This window comes from Vanellus vanellus (genome assembly GCF_965231255.1).
Source record: "Vanellus vanellus genome assembly, chromosome: 17".
NCBI classification, from domain to species: domain Eukaryota; kingdom Metazoa; phylum Chordata; class Aves; order Charadriiformes; family Charadriidae; genus Vanellus; species Vanellus vanellus.
The window spans coordinates 4,261,689-4,283,982 of record NC_138922.1 but is presented as its reverse complement, the minus strand read 5'-3'; the positions used below and the strand labels follow the sequence as shown (position 1 = coordinate 4,283,982).

At 46.6% G+C, this 22,294-nt stretch overlaps 1 protein-coding gene across 1 annotated transcript in view; it reads left to right on the top strand.

Annotated features, from left to right (window-relative positions):
- Positions 1-22,294, top strand: part of COX10 (cytochrome c oxidase assembly factor heme A:farnesyltransferase COX10) — a 113,696-nt gene that overhangs the window by 79,974 nt on the left and 11,428 nt on the right. Inside the window, 1 exon segment of the mRNA XM_082491989.1 lies at positions 15,125-15,357. Within this exon segment, the coding sequence (XP_082348115.1) occupies positions 15,125-15,357 (233 nt within the window).

The window sequence follows — 22,294 nt, the reverse complement described above, 5'->3', positions numbered from 1 at the left end:
CCTGTCACCCGGGCCGTGACACCGTGGCAGGACTGGCACGGGCTGGAGAGGACCTCAGGAGAGCTGTAGTCCCGTCTCCTGCTCATAGCAGGGACAGCCCTGAGGGCAGACCTGGTTGCTCCAGGCTTTGTCCAGTCTTGTCTCAAAAACCTTCGATGTAAGACTTAACACGCTCCGAAATTTAATTACATTCTCCTTATGAAGAATATTTGTGCTCTCAAGCTTGCTTTTCCTTGCACATTTGAGAAGTTTCAGTGTACTAACTTGGCATAAGAAGGCACAACACAGATAATGCCTTGGATGCTTCAAAAGACATAAACCTTGGTGGTGTTTGGGAGATATTTTTTCCTAGAATCCCATGAACCTCCTCACTCAGCAATGCACAAGGAGCTGTGTTCTGTCTATGAGTTTCCCGCTTCTTCTGGCCACGGTTGATGATTAGTGGTCCAGTGGGAGGTGTCCCTGCCCAGGGCAGGGGGTCGGAATCTTGAAGGTCCCTTCCAACCCAAACCGTTCTGTGGTTCTGTGATTATCGCAATTAATGGAGACAGTAACGCTTTTCCTACTATTTGGCATTTCTGAGTGGAGCGTTGACTTCGGTCAACCTAAACTGTAAGTCAAACTCTTGGAGAATCAGACCAAAAAGCGCTCCTAAGCTGACAGTATTTCTCACTGATGGGTTGTATTTATGAATCGTGGTTGTAGCTGCAATTACGGAAGTTGGACATTCATAAACTGATAGAAAATTGCAACACGTCAGCCTTTCCCTATTTATTCAAAAACACATTAAGACTCGAGACTAGTTCTATAAAAGGTGAGTTTTCCGCTCAGTTGCCGGTAGTGGATCTGCTATTATGAAGTGTAACCGAACCAGTCCATGCTGAAAAAACATGTGTGGGTTTTTTTTTTTTTAAAAAAAAAAAAAATCCTCCTATAATCACTGTTGATAACTCTGTGTAATTAGCTTGATTCTTTGCTTGCTAACACTAATGTAAATCAGGAAGGTTTCTGCTGATGCTAATGGAGCTACGCTGCTGTAAGTGAGAGGAAATCCATGTCCTCAGCTTAGGCTGAAGCCTGCGTTAAGCGTTTCGCCAGCCCTGGTTTAAGCTGGAGGTTTAAAACCTCCCCCGGGGGTTCGGGACGACTTCGGTTCCCGGTTAAAGAGCGGCCTGTGCTTAGCGGGTCGGTCTGCTCCCTTGGGTGGTCATTTCAGACAGGTTTCATTCTACTTAAGTTAAAACAAATAAAACAAAAACTCCATAAATCTACAGTTCTCGGAGAATAATCATTTTTAAGAGATTAGATGCTCGTTCCCCGCAGGGAAACATTCCAGTATTTTGTTTAGAAAATACCTCATTTTAAAGGGACTGCCCTGAGATCTTTTTGAATGATAAAAATGTTTCTTTTTTCAGTGGGAGGCTTTCCTCTTGTTTAAACAGGGCACAATTCAAAGCAGACACCACCACAGCAGCCTTTTCAAGCTTTTTTTTTTTTTTTTTTTTTTTTATCCTGCTTATATTCAGGCTTTATTATTTGAAAACAAGTAAATGCATTCCTTCCCCACCACCACCCTCCCGGCTCCTTTTTTTTTTTGGTTTTTTTTTTTTTTTTTTTTCTCTCCACCCTGTGTTTTCCAGAAGCTGTCACTGACTGTATTTGGTAAACAAGAAATTAAAAAGGCAGCTTTATATTTTTGACATGTACAATTGCTTGTAAAAATGTAGCTCTTGCCTTTTGAACAGCGGGGTATTTTATTTTTTTTTAATTCTTTTTTTTTTCCTGGCCTGGCCATGTCATGGGGGTGGGGGGGGGGAAGAAACCTTGAGGCTAAAACATAGTTTAATGAGAATAAAACCCACATCAAAGGACGGACTAATGGAATGATATAATGCTTACTGTGTCACTTTCCCAAAGGGGATATGGATGACAGTACTTATATTTCAATTATCTATTCACTGCCTGCATAGGATGTTGATTAAATGGTTCTAAGGTATTAGAGTCCTTTTGTAGAATTCACAGAAAAATGGTGATACTGCACATTATCCTCAGATCAAAATGCGTATTAGCAGGAAATTATATAGCTCTAACTACATATATATTTTGTTTCTTAGGGCAATAAAGAGGGTTGCTTTAATAACTCTAACATTATGTTCAAATTCGTTTCAGTTGAAAGGCAGAAATTGCTCGCTCTCCGGCCAGCGCCTTCCGCTCGCTCCTCCTGCCCGGCCCCACTTCTGCCGCAGCTCAGCGGAGACGTTCCTTTGCAGGCAGCGCTGGTCGGTAAACATAAATCCTGCGGAAACGCTTGACCCCTCACGCCTTGCTGCTTTTCAGTTCAGCCGAGGGGGCCTTTACCCCCAAATTATTTACCCGAATCTTCGCTTGCCCGTGGGACAGTTGATAAATCGGAGTACATTGTGCGTCGCCCCACGTGAGGAAACAGCCCAGATGCTCATGTATAAACCAGGAGTCACGGTGCGTTTGGCTAAAGAGCTGCTCCATCTGCTTGTGGGGAGCGCTGCCGAGAAGTGATACGGGCTCCTAATGGAGTTGTCTTATCCTCTCGTGTCAGCTCCTCGCAGGGGGTAGAGCCCCGCGAGCCGGAGGGAGCCAAGCTATTGTGCGCTAATCCGTCCATCTTTCTGTCCCATGCGAAGGGGCTTCTTGGACATGAGTTGTAACCGTTGACTTCTTTTTTTTTTTTTTTTTTTTTTTTAACTGACTAATGATGAGTCATTTTCTTCAAAGGTGATGTTAAAGTGAGTTTTCCCTCTTATGCTGCGCAAACATGCAAAAATAAAACTCAAAGCCCAAGATCTTTTCCCCGTCTTAGCACGGTCTTCTCCTGATGGCTCTTCTTCCCCTGTCTGTCAAACATTTCAGGTTTGCGTTTGTAAATTTTGGCTTAGTGTGGTCAAATTCCCGACGCTTCATTCATTGCATGAGTATTGAGCCTTATCTGGCTGAACCACAACAGCATCATTATTCAACGTGTGCCAAGCGGTGTAGGAAATGTCACCGCTCCACAAGTCCATTACGGAGCTGCCTCTGATTAGAAGCTGCTAGACCCCGAGATCTGTTTACAGTAAGTCATGTTAGAAGTGCACTTCTTTCTGCAAAGGACAGAGTTTATCATGTCTTCTACAAGTTATAACTTACACGTTATCATCTTCGCAAGTCAGATATAAAAGAGGTTTTTCTTGCACTTTAATTAGCTGCGCTAACACAGCTGCTTGCTCTCCAGTCCTTATGACTAGAAAAGCTGCATTCCTGAGGTTGAGATATGTGGAGAACCTCTTTGATATGTTTCATTTAATTTTTTTTAGCTAGGGACATAGAATCACAAGGATTATTAGATTATAAATCATGCTGTAAAGGAGCGGGAGCCACAGTGACTCGTATTGCTGCCTGTATGTGACAGCAATGATGTTGTATTCATGCACTTTGCTGGTATATGAAGGGGGTTTTGTTGTTGTTTTTTTTTCCACCAAACATTTGTAAAATATAACTCCAGATGCTAACTGTAGATAAACTACCGAAATGATAATGCAGAAATCCCAAAATACAACCATCCTCGTCCTCTTCACCTCTCAGGCGAAACGTAGCAACTGCTTAAGAGCACTCTGTGGAGCGTTAAACTGGTATGAGTGTCAACTGCGTGCTTGCAGTGGGGCAGAGGAACCTGTAGATAGGCAGGGAGGGTCTGACTTAAATTGCAGTTTGGCAATCTCATCTGCTGCACCGCTCTTCCACGGAACGGTGTCTCGAGCCTGAGCCTCCTCCCAGGGCAGACCGTCGCTTCTTGTCCTGCTGCCTATGGCTGGAGTGAATAACTTCTTTCCTTCATTTTCATCGCTCCTGGGAATGAGTTTAGAGTCAGTGATCCTGTACCGAGAATGGCTGGACTATCTTTTCCTCTTTTTTTGAAGAACAGGTTGATAAATACTCTAGAACTTCAGTTTTCTCCATCTTTACGAGATTGACAGCCAGCCCGAGACTTCTTTACCCGCTGCTTTCCAGACGTTAGCTGAGGGCTCAGCAGAAGCATGTGTTAGATTTAATCACTCTAAATCACAGCAAAATGTTTCTGGAGAGACCGTATTATCCATCCTGTTTGTCAGCTGGTCTCTGGCTCTGAAATGAAGAGAGAACTGAGATTTTGAAATAAAATGAATGGATCACTTAACTGCCATGTTGTAAGGTTAGGTTTGTTAGGTTAAAGAGGAGGATTTAGTTTAAATATTATGGGGGACATTTTTCAACTTTACTGTAGGTTTGTCTTGTAAGCACTTTAAAAAAATATTTACATTTTTGTGACTGCAGGGAAGCTGTGAATATTATTATTCACCCTTTCACTCCTACCTGACAGAGCCATATAACAAGGAGCGTGCTAACGCTCCGCAGGGTCCCTTAGAGTTGTTATGATTAGCGTTCTGGTGTGTATAGCAAATGTAATAAGAGCATAAACATTTTATAAGTATGGGGGTCCTTTTCATTTTTAATTTTTTACTTGTAGGGAAGGGACAAGGCCCATTGGGAGCTCCTGCTTAATAACAAAGGGCAGCATAAAAAGTTTTATTTCTATCTGAATGTGGTATTCGTAAACAGAATCACCGAATCCCAGACTGGTGAGGGCTGGAAGGGCCCTCTGGAGCTCCCCCAGTGCCACCCCCCGCCAGAGCAGGGGCACCTCCAGCAGTGGCACAGGACACGTCCAGGCGGGTTTGGAATGGCTCCGGAGTGGGAGACTCCCCCCCTCTCTGGGCAGCTGTGCCAGTGCTCTGCCGCCCCCACAGGAGAGAAGTCCCTCCTCAGGTTGAGATGGAACTGCCTATGCTCCAGTTTGTGCCCGTTCCCTCTTGTCCTGTCACTGGGCACCACTGGAAAAAGCCTGTTCCCATCCCCCCGGCACCCTCCCTTGAAGGATTTATAAGCATTGATAAGATCCCCCCTCAGTCTTCTCTTCTCCAGACTGAAAAGCCCCAATTCCCTCCGCCTTTCCTCATCAGAAAGATGCTCCAGTCCCCTCATCATCTTTGTAGCCCTCTGCTGGACCCTCTCCAGCAGTTCCCTGTCCTTCTGGAACCGGGGAGCCCCGAACTGGACACAGCGCTCCAGATGTGGCCTCCCCAGGGCAGAGCAGAGGGGGAGGATGACCTCCCTCCACCTGATGGCCACACTCTGCTTGATGCCCCCCAGGATGCCATTGGCCTTCTTGGCCACCAGGGCACATTGCTGGCTCATGGGCATCCTGTTGTCCCCCAGGACTCCCAGGTCCCATTCCACAGAGCTGCTCTCCAGCAGGTCAGCCCCCAGCCTGTACCGGTGCACGGGGTTATTCCTTCCTGGGTGCAGTGCCCTACACTTGCCCTTGTTGAACTAGCAAGTCTTATCCCAAACCTATGGTTGCTTTGGTCTCAGTCCTCCGGGCAGACTCCTGAACCCGTGAACAATGAAAGACCAGGTCCTGGCATCGTCTCTGCATGGAGTTCGAGCGGTAGCCATGAAAGCAGGATATGTTTAGGAGAAAGCTCCATCCTGAGTGTGGGATTCCCACGTTCTCTTTTCTCGGCTGAGTTGAAATCCCTCTTGTCTCCTCTTAGCGTACACGTCGCGTCTTTGTGGAAGCTTTCAGCAAAATCAATCGAGCCAATTTTGATTTATGCAAACATAAAAAAGAGAGATGTGTCCCCTTCAAGCTGAAATGATTCTTTTAAATTAACCATGTTTGTTTATGATAGTTTTAAAGTCCCTCGCTCTGGTGGGGGAGACAGAACATCTGCAGCTCGGATTCTTGAGGAGCGAGGGGAACTAATTGCCTCCAATTTGGTTAAAATACAGTGTCAATTATGCTTTTGTACAATAGCGATACACAGCCATGACGGGGCAGCTCGGGCTCCAGGCACGGGTTGTTTCTTCACTGGGGAGAGAGATGAATTGACACAGACAGGGGATATCTTCTCCTGCTCTGTATTTATTTACACTAAGCGCACTCCTGCACAAGGGTATTAGATAGCGAAGCCAGAGCTGGGTCGGCAATTTAGTGCCAAAATTCAAGAAGGCAGCTCCGTGATGAGACCCGGCCAGCTCTACGCATTTATCCATGGCTGAGCTCTGTCCATGCTGAGTTCTCGCTGGATGACATTCCTTGGGAGATTTAGACGTCGTCGCTCGTGTAATCCTGCCCCCGTTTCCCTGCTGATGGTCCAGGTGTCATCCAAAACCACGTCCAGGCTGGTGCTGCTGGTGGCTGAGCGCTGTGGACAAAGGAGAGGTATTAGGGGTGATTCCTTTCAAAGACATTTGCATTTTAAAGAGTTTTATTTGAGGTTCAGGGCTGTAAACTCTTCATCTGGAGACCCAATGCTATAGCAGAGAGCTCCTGATTTAACTGTGCTGAAATGCGCCCCATTGACCCAGCTCATTTGGCTTTTTGGGAGGACCTACAAGTTTCATACCTCCTCTGGACACGGAGTTCCTCCTCAGCTCAGATTTTGTGTTCGAAGTTGGGTTTAGAACTTTTCCACTGTTTTCCATGCTATTTTTTTTTTTACATTTAAGGTAAAGTACCGTCTAATCTGAGATTATCAACATTCTTTGTCATCATTGCTACCAGAAACCAGATCACAAAAAAAAAAACAGTTACAAAAACATAAGCAGAGTTGCAACAAGTGTGTTGTGGCAATCTTAAAAAGTGTGGTAGTGTTATACCCAGTTAAAGGGAATGTGATATAAAATCCAATACTTGTAGTGCATGTAGACCCTGATCTGCTACAGCAACACATTTTTGGGGATGAGATACCAGGCACTGACAGATTGTAGATACTACTTCTTAACCTGTGGAGACAAAGTTAAATAATTCATTAAGAAAAAAAAAAAAGACTTGAAAAAGCTCCCCATTTGTTTGCACCTCCGACAGTCTTGTCGATCTTCGGTGGTAAATGATAGACAAGTGTCTATTCTGATATTTGGAGTTGATGGGGAAAAATTGAATTCCCAATTAAAGGTGTAATTTAATTTCACGTTTTAGTTTTAAAACGCATCGTCCTTCTTCCCTTGTCATGAGTCATGAACTTCCTTGCATGATTGAGAGAGAATAAATGAGTATCTATCTATTAAGATCTTTCTCTACATTTCCCCCCCGTAAAATAGTACCATTTTAGCTCATTGATAGATATTGTTCAGTTTAATATAATTCTGGTACTTTGCAAGATTAAGCCTCAGTCAGCAGGTTCTTGGGCTTTTCATAATGTTCAGTCACAATGTACCCGTGGTGATATCAAAGGCGATATCAAAAGCGAGAGCGGGGATCGCTCGTGTTTGCTAAAGCTTCGGACTGATGCAGAATCACATCTACATGAAAGAAGGAAAGGGGTCTAGCGATATGTCCATTCTGCCAGTGGTAAAGCTGTTTTTTCCTTCTAATTGGAAAGAAATCTCTCTCCGTGAGACTAATTCAATCTGTAATTGAAAGTTGTAGCTGAATGTACGAATAGTTTGTCGGTCATGCTTTGAGTCCTTAAAAAAAAGATATGCTGCCTCAAAACTAATTAGGGGTCATAACGCATCATCATGTAACCGCTTTGATTGAAAATCTCAAATCTGAGTGTGGATGTTTTTTCCATCAGGTACATCCCCAGTCCGTCTGTGGGACCCTTCTGGAGATAATTCTAATGTCTTTTGCAAAAAAAAAAAAAAAAAAAAAATAGAATCGTTTTAGAAAAGTCATCAGTGATGAAGCCACCGATCCAGGCAATGTTGTTCCAGTTTCAGTTTCCATTAGCGGTGTTGTTATTACTATAGAACTTTTACAGCTGACGATGGTCATGAATATGGTTTTTATTACTAAATATATAAATATGCAGCCTGAAAGGATTTGTGTGGAAAGTTAAAATTTAATTTCACTGTTGGTAGACTGCCATCATTCAGTTGTCTGCCGTGATTACTGATCGCTTTTGAATGCTCTGTGCCTTACTTTGAGCTTAGAAGCTGTATGAGCGGGGGGTTTTTCAACCTCCCATCAAAAATCATTTCAGGGAAGCTACCGTTGCTATTCGGGGGCAAAACGTGCCTTTTACAGCGTTTTGGCTCATTTTTCGCAGTCAGCTGACTCTACGGCACTTGCGCCAGCAGACGACCCCACTGCTGGTTTCAGGCATCTGTCCATCTGGGGAAGCAGAGCTGGAAATGCCGCAAATGCAATCCAGATGTGCGCTTGGAGATGGGCCTTCTGCCCCTTTACCTAAGCCGTAGGAGCAGGAAGGCTTCTGTAGAGTCGTATGTTGTTGCGGAGCGTAACGTCCTCGGCTCCTCGTGTCTCTTCCAAGTGGGATGGGATTGCCTGGTGCGACTGCTGGTGTTGGCGGCTTTCCTTAATTTTCTTGGTGGATCTCTAAAGGCTGCCGAGGAGGGTTCAGCAATTCTTGGATGCTGATCTTTAAAAAAAAAAAATAAATAAAAAAAAAAAATTAAAAAAAAATCCCTTGGCTGATACTCCAGCTGAGGGGGAGCTGACCAAGTCATAGCTCAGTACCGTGTGACAGTCGTGGTGATCACAGGCTCAGCTCCTACGCTGGGAGTGGTTTTCGGCAACTCTTGGTGTTGCCTGGGCTCAGGGATTGAGACGATGCCAGGAGATGAGCAAAACTGGAAATCAGCAGCTGGGGAGAAGGATGGTTCTCTGCACGGGGTCAGGTGCGTTTGTGCTGGGCATCTCCGTGGACATCCTCCCCTCTTGACGCGACCATGGGATTTCGTGGCCGTAGAGACCTTCAGAGGGATGTGACTTGCGCTTCAGTTTGTGTAACCTCTCACTGCTGTCGGAAAAATGTAAAAACTTCAGGCTGATGCTTTTGTCTGAGTTTGTAAGTGGCTTCAGAAGCCTTAATAACTTACTGCTGACCTGGAAAAAATTAGGAAGAGGAGGGAGGGGGCTTCCTCCGGCAGCCTTGTACAGGCGAGGAGTCTGGGGACGTTTTTAGTACCTACAGATTCCAGAAATAATAAGCAACTTACGATGCTTACTCCCGAAAGCTGATTTTAATTATGGCTTTGGAACAGCGTTCGTGCACTGGACTCGTATCTCAGCCCGTGATGGCGAAATGGAACTGCAGAGATGAGAATCACACTTGTATTTTTTGTCTGCCAAATACCTTCTCCTGAGCTCCCACTATTTTCAGCCCGTCTGTGTGTGAAGGTGGTTCAGGCTGTTCCTCCTCTTGTTACGACAAATTGTTTTGACTCTACATGCAGATAGAATTTGCGCCCGGAGTAGCAATACTGAGATTCATCTGAGCCGTCAATCTCACCTTTATTGTCTCAGCACCGTTAACCTGCCACCGCGGGAGATGCTGAAGTCGGGGCTAATTCCGGGCCGTTTCTGTGGGCAGCGGCAGCAAACGAGCGAGGGGAGGGAGCGCGGCGGCCGCGCTGAGCCTGTGTCTTGAACGAAACAGAAAACTCGCCAGGTAGAACCAAACCCAGTTGTTGTCTCACCAAAAAAATAAGTAAAATTGCGATTTAAGGATTGTCTATGCAGATTATTTGCCATAATTAAAATCGCACGCAGAGGGAAAGCGAGGATGCGTATCCTGCCTTCATTTAGATGTGGAAATGCCTCTAAATAAGTTCCTTCTCTTCCCACCTTCCTTCTCCCCCCCTCCCCGGCCCCTGCCGGGGTGCAGGGGACGCGGGTCGGGGGGTGCAGCAGCTCGTGCCCTCCGCGCGTCGGTCTTCACCCTCCCTCTCCCCCTTATCTCACATCATCGTCCCGCGCTGGGTAGAACGGATCCCTGGCCTGGCGGCTGGAGGGACAGTTGTCAATAATAATAAGATCTAATGCTAAATAATCAACCAGGGATTTCAGCCGTTCGATCCATTAAGGTATTCTGCGCGTGCTGCAGCACCACGAGAGTGCATTGTTGGGTTTGGGGTTTTTTTCTTTTAGTTTGCCCTTTTAGAAGTGGGTGATGTTTCTATGAAAGGTTCTTGACAGACAGGGAGAAGACAGAATTTGTTTTATTACCTTTTGTATTAGGCTTTGAATCTAATTTTCAAATATAAGCACTTCACCTGAAAAATACGCAGGCGGTCTTTAAATGGACACTTACATTCGGGCTTATGCCTTTATGTAAATATGATTTGCGTGCCCAATTTGCCATTAACACAAGGTCACAAATTAAGTTTCTTATGTATTTCCGTAACACCTGACCAGGAATTGCATACAACAGCTGATTGCATGAATGCGCCTATTCAGGATTCGTATGGGCTTTGTGTCTGTGTTTGCACGTGAGTGTCAATATATGCACAGAGACAGGTCGAAGCATTAGATGCTGATACAGGAATTTTCCATGTTTCTAAATAGTGATCGGTTTTAAGCGGGAATTTTGTCTAGCTTCTTGATTGTTTTTTTCCAAGCAAAATTTTCTTTAAACCTTTTTTTCCTTTTTAATACTGGTTTTCAAATTGGAGTTCTAACTGTACTTTGACAGTCGTCCTCACAAAATGTTTTGCCAAAGAGCCAAAGGCGGTGCAGAAAAGCATGTGTAGTGGTGATGCTATTGATCTTTATAGACATTAAGCTCGCTAACGCTGCTGTGAAATAGGTAAAATAGTACATTAATTTTATGGATGGGCAAATGCTTCAATTTGTTTTCCCCTCTCAATTTTTCCAAGTAACGCTGTGAGTCAATAAGTACTATTATCCATGACTCTGGAGCCTATTAAATAAATGTATTTCGTGCACATGTGTGTAAGATCATTATATAAGTGGCAACTAGATTCGGAGATTATGCTGTTGCACATGAATTAAAATAGGCTGCTGCGCTGCCCAGAGTTACTGGGAACAACGTGGTGGTGAGTGAGGGTCCACGTGGATGCTTCGCCGCCGTGCGTGCACGGGAATATCACCCAGATGGGATTCCTCCTGCCTGCTCCCCATTCCCCCTGGCACCTCTGGGCTGTCCTTGAGCAGCCCTCCCCAGCCTGACCGACAACATCTCTCCAGGCACCTCTGCGTCAGCAAAAGCTTGAGCTGAATGAGAAACCTGCGCCTCTCTTCCTCCTCCTCCTCCTCCTCCTCTTGGATGCTCCCAGTGGAGTGTGACTGGGGAGGGTCCATCTCGGGTGAACTCTGGGAGAGAAGCGTCAGCACATTTTCTTTGGATCAGGAAAGGTTTGATGATTCACTGGTGAAGCTGAAGTTCTCTCAAAAGCTTTTAGTTGATCGCAAATGTCTTTTAGCGGTATTATTAAGCAGACTTTGGCACACGCTTTCTCAATAAGGCAGAGAAGAGGGACAAGGCAGAACTACCAGTTTGGGGTTTTCCTCTAGGAGGTGTCCTATGTGGTGACATCCTGGTTATTTTAGAGTTGAAATTTGAAGAGAACTCATTTGGCACTTGCAGTATTTTTCCAGAGTCTGATTTTAATCAGCCAAATAACTGAAACCAACTCCTCCCAAGAATCCATCGTAAAACCCGGTTTCTTACTCAATATGTTTGCTTTCTGAGCTAGCTCCTTGGCCAATTTTCCAGCAGAAGATTGCCTTTTTTTTTCCCATGGGAGCGATTCCCTTAGCATAAGTGAACGCCCAAGTGAAATGAGGCGTATGTACCAGTGTCTGTCATCAGCCGGCGCTTACTGCATGGCATGGTTTAAGGATGAAGGAAACCAGCAGAGACCCCGCAGCCGCTTTTGACCACCACGGGAGAATTCCCCGGCGTTGGGTTACCCGAGACTGATGTTCCTGTGCTGCACGCTGGACTGCGTGATGGCACCAGGCTGTGGTGGGAGCAAGTGTGTGGACATTAGATGACGGAGTAAATCCAGTGATAACTCAGCATCGCAGCCCTTCTCCTGCTCCAGAATGGGGTCCTGAGCTCCTGTGCTGCCCCAGCAAAGGAGCACGCATTGAATCAATGAGCCTCACACCACATGCCTGAGTTCTGACAGACCTAATGTGAGCGTGGAGATGCATAATGGTCCTGAGAAGACCATAAACTAGTAGAAATCAGAATACCTCTTAAACTGCTGTGATTTAAATCTAGAGTCAGTCTTTCCTTCTTAAAATCCTGGGAGTCGCTGAAGCAGAAAAAACTGCACCAGTGGCTGAAATCTCTCTGCCTCTTCCTCAAATATTCTCTCTTTCCCAGTGAGGAGTTGCTTATACTTCCAGACCTTATAAACATGACATATTTATGTGAGAATGAGTTGAATTCTCCTCTACCTCACGTCTCGCCAAGAAAGCAATGTCCTAATTGCTGATTGCAGTGCCAAATAGTATTTTAAGGGGCAGAAACAACAAAGCTGAATCATCAGATCACAGTTGGAGTCTCTGATCTCAGTTGGGGTTTTAGAGGCAGGCACTTGTAACTCAGGCAATTACTCTTCTAGAAGATTTTTACAGTTCCTTGATTGTTAAGGAAACACTGGAGAGGAGTAGAAAATGTGATACTTTCAGGACATCTAAAAGTAATATAGTTCGGCTGCTTATTAAGAACAACCATCGTTGACTTGATTCAAGGCCAGGTTGGACGGGGCTTGGAGCAACCTGGGCTGGGGGGAGGTGTCCCTGCCCATGGCAGGGCAGTGGAACTGGGTGATCTTTAAGGTCCCTTCCAGCCTAAACCATTCTATGATTCTATGCCATCCCCTGAGGTCATAAGGCCTATTACAGACACTAATCATACTGCCTCCAGGAACTTCCTTTTAAAGAGGCAAAAAGGAAGAAACTGAGAAGCAAAAATGTGTTTTCATCCACCAGTAACGGAACAACTTTTTTGAAGGTCTCAGTCGGGTGACTTCACCCTTCCCTTTTGATAAAACCTCATTTTTTAAAGGTACTTTTCCGACCCGTCGGTTGGGTATGGAAGGCAGCGCAGAGCTGCCATCGGGGCCGGCGCCTGCAGGGAAGCGCCGTGGGAGAGACGCCAATGCTGGGGTCCTCCATGGAGGAGGGCTTTGCGCTCCCAGCCTTCGCCTTCCCTTCCCCTGAGAGGCACGAAGGGCCGGTGTGTGCCGCGCCGTGGCCAGCGCGCGGTGCGTAGCGTGCGTTTGCATTGGGAGACGTGTAGATGAGTCTTCGCTCCTGATTAGTGAGAAGAGCGCTCGTTGCGTTAGGTCAAACTGTGTTCTCATTTATGTCTGTGAGCCCCGCGGGAGCCAACGTGGGTAGCCCAGCCGTGTAGGGTCAAGCTGGTCTTTTGTCGCCTCAACGACGTGTATTGTGTTAATCTGCTGTTTACCGTCTGACCGTATTTGATTCAGGAATCAGTCAAGATAGATTTGTTTAACCAAACCCGGTGAGGCTTTCACTACAGAAGGGCAACGTCTACGGAGTTTTGTAGTCGGCGTTGAGACAGTTTCTGGTACAGATTGTGTTTTCCTGCCTTTCTGCAAAAGAGCACCGCTAGCTGCAAAACCAGAGGGCACAGCACCGTATGGCTCCTTTCACGGTACGGCTCTTGAAAACAGCCTCAAATTTTATACATCTCATTGTGAATGGGTGGCAAGGACGTACCCTGCCTCTACTCCTGATATATTAGTAACACCGAGACGGGTAACGCGGGAGCGGAAATGTGCTCTGTGCACCCTCCGTAACCTAAAATCTGTTGATGGTTTTGAGGAGCTGGCTAAAATGACTTAGTCAATTCAATTTAAATTGAAGGCAGATCTTTGGTGTGAGATTTGCTCGTTTGACTTCTTCCAGTTACTTCGGATCTCCATACCATATGGGTCCAACAAAGGTCTTAAAAATCGAAATTTGAACGGTAGGACTTTTTGCTGATAAAACTCCCATAAAATTCATCCCCAACAGCAAATTTTTCTTAGGAGGTTTGGAGCAGTGTTCGCGACACGTATTTTAGGGTTAAGGATTTGGCCGGAGGGCAGAGTGATGGTAGAATACAAAGGCTGCATAGTTTTCAATTAGACAAAACGTGTGAAGCTAAACTTCACGCGGAGACATTCGTTGCAAGCGCGCGTATTTTCTGCTCTTACACGGATGACTAGAAGTGTGTATTTAGCCACACGGGCTATTAAATGCAGCTGAGTTAATGGCATTTACCTCCCTTCCAGAGGTCTCCCACACCACATTATTTTTAGTGGCACTTAGTTCTCTCTTTCCGTTGTACCGAACTCACTCGAACCAACGTGTGGAAGAGACGTCCATCAGCAGCACACGTGGTGGACACAACCAAAGCTTCCTTGGGGTGCACCACGGTGCTGCCTGGGAAGCGCGGCTTTGGGAGCCGAACAAAAAAACCTCCTTCATCCTATTTGGATGTTTATTGTGGAACTTATTAGCAGAAGGTTACGTAGCTTGAGCCGCTCTCTTACAGCTTTTAACAGGAATTTCCAGCCTTCCCTGAGCTCTTAGCTGATGTGCACTAGAAATCAACAGAAATAATTTGCATCTTTGTTGTTTGCTGCTTTCAGCCAAACCTAAAATATCTTCAGTTAATTCCAGTCATACTTAGAAGATAATAAGTTTTGATTTCGATTCTGTTGCCAGCATTGCGTTGGTGTGCTGCCCCCGCTTAGCACAGTGTGTAAGCTAAATGGGAATGGAGAAAACTCAGCCTTTTTTTTTTTTTTCAGTCAAGCCAAAAAATGCTTTATTACTCTTGACGTGGTTTCAAAATGATAGAATGTACTCTTTTCCTCATAAACGCTTCCTAATTTTGTGTCTAACCCTGTTGTATTTCAGCCAAAGGATCCCTTGGATAATTGCAATCAATTAAAAATCTGACAAGCTACGACCATTCTCGTTTACGCTAAACCCTGAGCGCTTTTTCCAGAGGTCAAAATTTGCTAAGATTAAAATGAAAGATCTGCTGGAAGCAGCAGTTCTCCGTAAGGGCTGTTTACCTGCCTAGGTTGAATTTATTTGGTGAACACCGTGATCGTGCGAGTAAGAATCGCCTGTCGTTGCAAAGCTGCAGCAAGACTGCCTTAATTTTTCAGCAAGGTTTGCCTTAGGGTGGGAACGTTTGGGCCGGGCGAGTCAAAAATAGCAAAAATCCGATCTTCATTTTTGGGAGGAGGCGAAAGGAGAGGGGCGGCAGCGGTCCTTTAAGACAGACCCTTTTGCTGAGCGCGTTCCTCTGCTCTCTCCCCGCAGCCCCCTGCTCGCCGTCTGCTTCGCTGCCTCCTGCGGAGTCCCGGGAATCGCCCTGCTGACGCTGGGAGTGAACCCTCTCACCGGGGCCCTGGGAGCCTTCAACATTTTCTTATACACCTGTTGTTACACACCCATGAAGAGGATGAGCATTGCCAACACGTGGGTGGGAGCTGTCGTCGGTGCCATTCCCCCCGTCATGGGCTGGACTGCGGCTACTGGTAGTCTCGATGCTGGTGAGTATCAAACCCTTGCGTCCGGGCGAGCGGTTGTCCGCGTTGCCTTCGGGATAACTAAAAAGACTACTCAAAAGGCAGCAAACCTCACTCTTTATGCTTATTAACCTGATGCTGCTTCGAAAGCAGATATATTCTGCTGTTTGCAGCGCCAAAGTCTGTTACCGTGTGGTACCGTAAGGACTGAATGAGTAGATGTGATTGTACCGTTCTCCTTATGGGGACATTTCAGGGGCAAACATGAGTTGGTGAAAGACCTATTGAATATGTGTTTAAGCCATATTAAAAAAAAAAATAAACAAATCTAGAAGGAGAAGAGTGTCTTTGGGGAAGAAAATGTTATGTAATTTCAGGATTAAAACCATACCCAGTAAGATCTGACTTACAAGTCAGGAGCTTTCAGCTGGAAGATTCCCAGATGTGTTTCTTACTGTCTTTCCACAAGCCAGAAAATATCCTAGGAAGATTAATTTATTGGTGTATTTCTTAATTGCCCACTTCTAAACTCTAAGTTAGAAATGTTCCTTTCCCCTCGCCTTGAAAAGCAAACGAAGATTTCTATTTTAGTAACTGTGAACCGTTTTTACATCCCTCATAAAACACTGATCTCTTCAGCAGCTAAACTCTGACACAATTAGGGCTTGTTTTTCCTGCCAGCTAGAGACGTAAGAATCAAAGTGGCTCCACATAGTTATATTTTGAAGAAACTCATGAAGTTCAATTAACAGGTCTGTTAAGAACGTTTTTAGCGCACACTCATCCCACAGTGTGGCATATTTAAGGCTTGAATAATACTTTCAACAACAGGGCTTTTAACCCGAAATTATCAGAATCTGTGCAAAATCCGTAGCTCGCTGTTCGTTTATGCGCCGCGCTTCCTATAAAAGTCGGTCTGGATTGGCTTTGTGTACACGTGTTCTGATACAGATCTAATCCAGAGCTAGGATGAAAGGGTTTGTGGGGTTTTGTTTTATCACATGTAGTCCTTCTATACAAACATTTACATCTCTGAAAGTGAGGTTTTTTTAATATTTAGACCTGTAAATGATATGTGTGTGTACGTATAGTATCTCGTGGTAAGGAGTGATTAACAGACATCATTAGACGCTCTGTATTTCTAAAGAGAAGAGAATGAATTAATTAAAAACACAAAATGTATATTTTTAAGGACTGCATCATTCCATTTGCGGTTGGTTAGAGCTTGGATCTGACCTTCTTTAGGGATTTCGGTGTTGGTTATGGCATCTCTGTGCGGAGTTGCTGCTAGAAGATGACTGTCACATGCCCGTGCTTCACCTGCAAAGTCCAACCTGGAGGAGTATCTCTGGAGCTGGAGCGAAGAGCCCCGTCTCACCAAAAGCCCTTGTCTCCCACATCATCCTCACATGCAAGCTTAGGAAGTGCGGGCTAGATGAATGGACAGTGGGGTGGATTGAGAACTGGCTGACAGATAGAGCTCAGAGGGTTGTGGTTAGTGGTGCAGAGTCGAGTTGGAGGTCAGTAACAAGTGGTGTCCCTCAGGGGTCAGTACTGGGTCCAGTCCTGTTCAATATATTCATCGATGATCTGGATGAAGGGATAGAGTGTACCATCAGCAAGTTTGCTGATGACACTAAACTGGGAGGAGTGGCTGACACGCCACAAGGCTGTGCGGCTTTACAGCGTGACCTGGACAGGCTGGAGATTTGGGCAGAGAGGAACCTAATGAAATTCAACAAGGGTGAATGTAGGGTACTGCATCTGGGGAGGAATAACCCCACGCATCAGTACAGGTTGGGGGCTGACCTCCTGGAGAGCAGCTCTGTGGAAAGGGACCTGGGAGTCCTGGTGGACAACAGGATGACCGTGAGCCAGCAATGTGCCCTGGTGGCCAAGAGGGCCAATGGCATCCTGGGGGGCATCAAGAAGAGTGTGGCCAGCAGGTCGAGGGAGGTCATCCTCCCCCTCTGCTCTGCCCTGGGGAGGCCACATCTGGAGTACTGTGTCCAGTTCTGGGCTCCCCAGTTCAAGAAAGACAGGGATCTGCTGGAGAGGGTCCAGCAAAGGGCTACGAAGATGATTAGGGGGTTAGAACATCTTTCATATGAGGAAAGGCTGAGGAACTTGGGTCTCTTTAGTCTAGAGAAAAGAAGACTGAGGGGGGATCTTATTAATGCTTTCAAATACTTAAAGGGAGGGTGCCAGAGGGATGGGAGGAGTCTTTTTCCAGTGGTGCCCATTGATAGGACGAGGGGTAATGGGCACAAGCTTGAACATAGGAAGTTCCATCTTAACATGAGGAGGAACTTCTTCACTTTGAGAGTAGTGGAGCACTGGCACAGGCTGCCCAGAGAGGTTGTGGAGTCTCCCACTCTGGAGCCATTCCAAACCCGCCTGGACGCGTTCCTGTGCAACCTGTTGTAGGTGACCCTGCTCTGGCAGGGGGGTTGGACTAGATGATCTCCAGAGGTCCCTTCCAACCCTGACTATTCTGTGATTCTGTGATTCTGTGCTGTAGGGGCTGGCACGGTTCAGATTTTCACCCCTGGTTTTGACCGTGGCAGCTAAACCGCTGCAGCTAAAGCCCAGCGCATTAAAGTAAACTGGCACCGATATTCATTATCTATAATTTGTCAAGTTACAACTTGCGCTTGAAGACCTATTTCGCAGAGAGCTAAGCCGTCCCTGTACGGCGGGCAGGGCGGGCAGCAGAGAGCACCGTCTTGGTCCCAAGTGAGCTCATCCCCTCTAATTAAGAACTGAGATGTGGCTCCGTGTCCCTCAGCCAGCTCTGCTGTGGAGGGGATAATCTCTGGCAGTGATGCCATCGATGGAAGATGATAACTTAAAACCACCTGAGCAGACCTCACCAGCGCATGGTGATCTGCGCCGGTGCGTAACCCGGTGTTGTGTGGTTTGTTCTGGGTAGCGAAAACTTTCCGCAGTCACCTCCTGGTCTGTGTCAGCGAGGCCAGGCAGCTGGTTTAACAGTGAGAGAAATGTTATTGAGCTGATAGTGGTCTTTGTAATGAAGCACACCCGGGGAGAGTCCTGAAAATGGTGACCTGAACGCAATATTTTAGTGCATTTCAGTATTAACACCCCCCCCCCCCAAAAAAAACCAACCCACCTTTAAAAAGAAAAGAGAGAAATAAAAGAATTGCATTGTAGACTATAATTTTGAGTGTCAAACATTCCACTGTTGCGAAGGAGAAGAGAGTCCAGCACCTGGCAGCATCAGACCCACGTGGAGGACAAGCATCCCTCCGCGTGCATATGTACACGACGTGCAGACCTGCACCCCTTCCCTAACCAGCCTACCCACAGTTGTTGAAGTCATTAATAATGTGTAATTAGCTTGGAGACTTAACCTAGTTTTAGGCAGAGGTGTGAAAATGCATTTGCACCTCGTTTAAAAAAAAAAAAAAATCATTCCAGTCAGTAACAGAGAGGAATGTGAAGGAAGGGAGTTAGGAAACTAATGAGAAGGAAGGTTCTCACCGCTTAACTGGTGGTTTTTTGAGTTTACCTTTTCCTGTGGATTTTCTCTCCTTGTAATCTTCTCACAGCGGCCACATTGTTGTACGTGTTGGCTGTGGGGAAAACAATATTTAAGTGTAGACCTTTCATTACCATTTGGAGGGGGGGACCAAGTAGTGTGTGGTACCCTAGGACAGCTGTGTCTGCACTCTTCTGTAACGGCAGGGGTTTGATAACTTCACCGGTGTGGTTCATTACTGGTGCTGCGAGATGCTCTTGGTCATACGAGAGAGTTTGCGATGTTTCCTAGTTTCTGATTCCAGAGATAGAATCATAGAACGGTTTGGGTTGGAAGGGACCTTGAAGACCATCCAGTCCCATCCCCTGCCCTGGGCAGGGCCACCTCCCCCCAGCCCAGGTTGCTCCAAGCCCCGTCCAACCTGGCCTTGAACACCTCCAGGGATGGGGCAGCCACAGCTTCTCGGGGCACCCTGCGCCAGGGGCTCACCACTCTCACTGTTAAGATTTTCTTCCTGATATCTAATCTAAATCTCCCCTCTTTCAGTATAAAACTGTTCCTCCTCATCCTATCACTCCATGCCCTTGTAAAAAGTCCCTCCCCAGCTCTCCTGCAGCCCCTTTAGGCACTGGAAGGGGCTCAGAGGTCTCCCCGGAGCCTTCTCTTCTCCAGGCTGAACCCCCCCAACTCTCCCAGCCTCTCCTCCCAGCAGAGGGGCTCCAGCCCTCGCAGCATCTCCATGGCCTCCTCTGGCCCCGTTCCAACAGGTCCATGTCCTTCTGATGTTGGGGGCCCCCGAGCTGGACACAGCACTCCAGATAATAACCAAAGGTCTCAGATTTGTGCAGCCTTATTTTAATTTATCCTCATTTAATTTCTAACTTCCTTATTTCAAAGGTTAATACCTTGACAGTTTCTCCCACAAGAAACAGGTATCACGTATTTGCAGATAAAAATCTGGAACCCTTCTATTTCCAGTGATGCAAACACTTGCTGGTGTTTCTGACCCTGCACATCTTCTGCAGATGTTACGGCGATTCCTGGTGATGCTTGCTTCCATGTCTGCCCCTGTTCAGTAACTTTAATTACATGCTCTGAAGCCCGATTGAACATCCTGCCCCCAACCCTGGATTTTGTGCCAACGTAATTTAGGGAAAACCTCACATTTCAAAAGCGAAAGATAAGGTTATCTCTGGGAAGATGTGGAATTCTTTGTTGTGGGTTGGGGGGGGGGGGTGTTGTTTTTTAATGGCAGCTGTTTGAAACTGATGAAAGATCGGGAATGTTAACATTTCCTCGCTGGGGGAGCCGAGTACAGGTGAGATGGTCAAAGGTGTGTGATAAATGTAATTTATCACGTGGATATCACTACCGCGTATCTGGCGTATTTATGCAGAACTTAACTGCCAGCCCGCGGTTTGCAGTAACACGTCTGCTTCCTTGAAAGCAGATTTCATTGCTCCTTTGTGGTACTATTTATTTCCAGAGAGATGTGTTTTTCTAGTAAATGTAGACGCCCTCAAATTCTTTCTCCGGATTTTACAAAGGAAGGACTTAGCAGGACAATAATGAAATTCACTTAAAGCCTTAATAGCACAAAGACAGGAGAAGGAGGCAGAGCTCGGCAGCGTCCCATTCAGGGCTGGATGCTCCTCCCGCGCAGGATCCACGCGCGGGAGAGCTCCTGGTTGTGCCGTGCTGCACTTGAGCCTATACAGACATCTTTAGGAAATAACGGAGCTATTTATTCTGGTGGGTGAGAGGCAGGGCGTATACGTGCTTTAAATTACTCTTGCGTTTGCTGGTCTTTCTCTGCAGCCTAATGCAGCAGCCTGCTTCTTAGAAATGTTTGTTGTCCCTTTAAACTTGTTATTTCTAGTTAGCAGAGAAGCTCAATCTGGGGTAAATGTTTCCAAGAGCCTTAGCCTGGATTTTGCCTTATATATTTTGTACTTCTCCCGCTGACCTTCCTGTGCTTCTGCACTCGTGAAGGCTGGATCCCAACCGGCGAGCGGTATCGGTGTCTTAGAGCGGAGCAATTCAGTGCCGCGGCGGTCGTGTAAACCACCCAGTTAGATGGAAGTGACAAGCAGGGGTCCTCGACGTAATGTGCTTATCAGTTAAGGGGATTTATTCTGAGTAGGTGGCGGTGGCATCGCCGATAACAGCCCTGACGGCGCAGCAGACGCTGCGGACCCGCGGTGGCCTGGAGCCATAGGTATTACTGCACCAAAGAATGTTTATCTCGAGAGACTATTTAGTTTATCTCAGATGCTCCACTTCTGGTCTCGCTTTCCTGAAAGACATCTTGTACTGATTTTCATTCATTTTCCGAAATTTAAATAATTCCCGGGGCTATGGAATTTATAGACGTGCGTATCAATTGTAATCACGCGGAGGCTGATTTTTAAATTGCCTTTACTTTGTAATTCAAATTCTGTTGTATGGCAGACATTAATTATGTCAGCCAACATCTATTTACAAATGGGGATTTAAAAACGGGCAGTTCTTATCAGCTGGTGACGTTTGGCAGATGGATGGTTTCGGTAACAACAAAAAAACCCAGAGAATAGGGGCGAGGGGGGGGGGGGGCTGCGCCCAACCTCTCGATGGCTGAGGTCTCTCATACCTTCCCTGATGGAGCACTTCTCTGCCAGGAGGAGGGAGAGCAAAGCAACAGCTTAATTGCACGTAAAATAAGCTGGGAGATGTTTGCGTCCCCTCCAGTTAAGCGCTTTGGGCGTTCCGAGCCCCTCGATGTGCGCGCGGGGTCTGCGAGCTCTCCGAAGCAGCGCAGCTCCGCCGTCCCGCCGCGGGAGCAGAGGAGGCTCCGGCTATAAACTCCCGCTCTTTATAACTCAGCTTTTTGGGGTTTCACTTCTCGGATGAAAAAGGAGAGAATGTGTGATCTGTTCCAGGGGAAACGGAGGTATTCATGTCACTGACATCCCAGAACTGGAAGCTGGCGACCCGGGAGTGTGCTTTGTGGGGGTAAAAACTGTAAAAACCGAGGCAGAGGGACAATACCAGTAAGCAGCTGGTCTGAATTTAGGACAAAAGCCCCTGGGCTGGTTTTTTCCCCCTTTTGCATCTTCACAAAAGATAAAGGAAACGGCAGTTCCACCGCTGGGGCACCTGGGGGACCGACCCCGCGAATTCACAGACAACGTGCCCTCAGCCGGGTCCCTGTCCCACGCGCGGCTGTGGGGGCACAGGGAGGAGATGGGGCCGTGCAGCAGCTCCTGTGCCCCGGGCGTGTGACACAACCCCTGCGGGAGAAGTGCTGATGTCCCACCTGTGTGACACAACGCCCACGGGAGAAACACCGATATCCTGAGTGTGACACAACACCCATGGGGGACACATCGATGTCCCGAGTGTGACACAACACCCGCGGGAGAACCACCGATGTCACGAGTGTGACACAACACTCACAGGAGAAGCACTGATGTCCCAAGT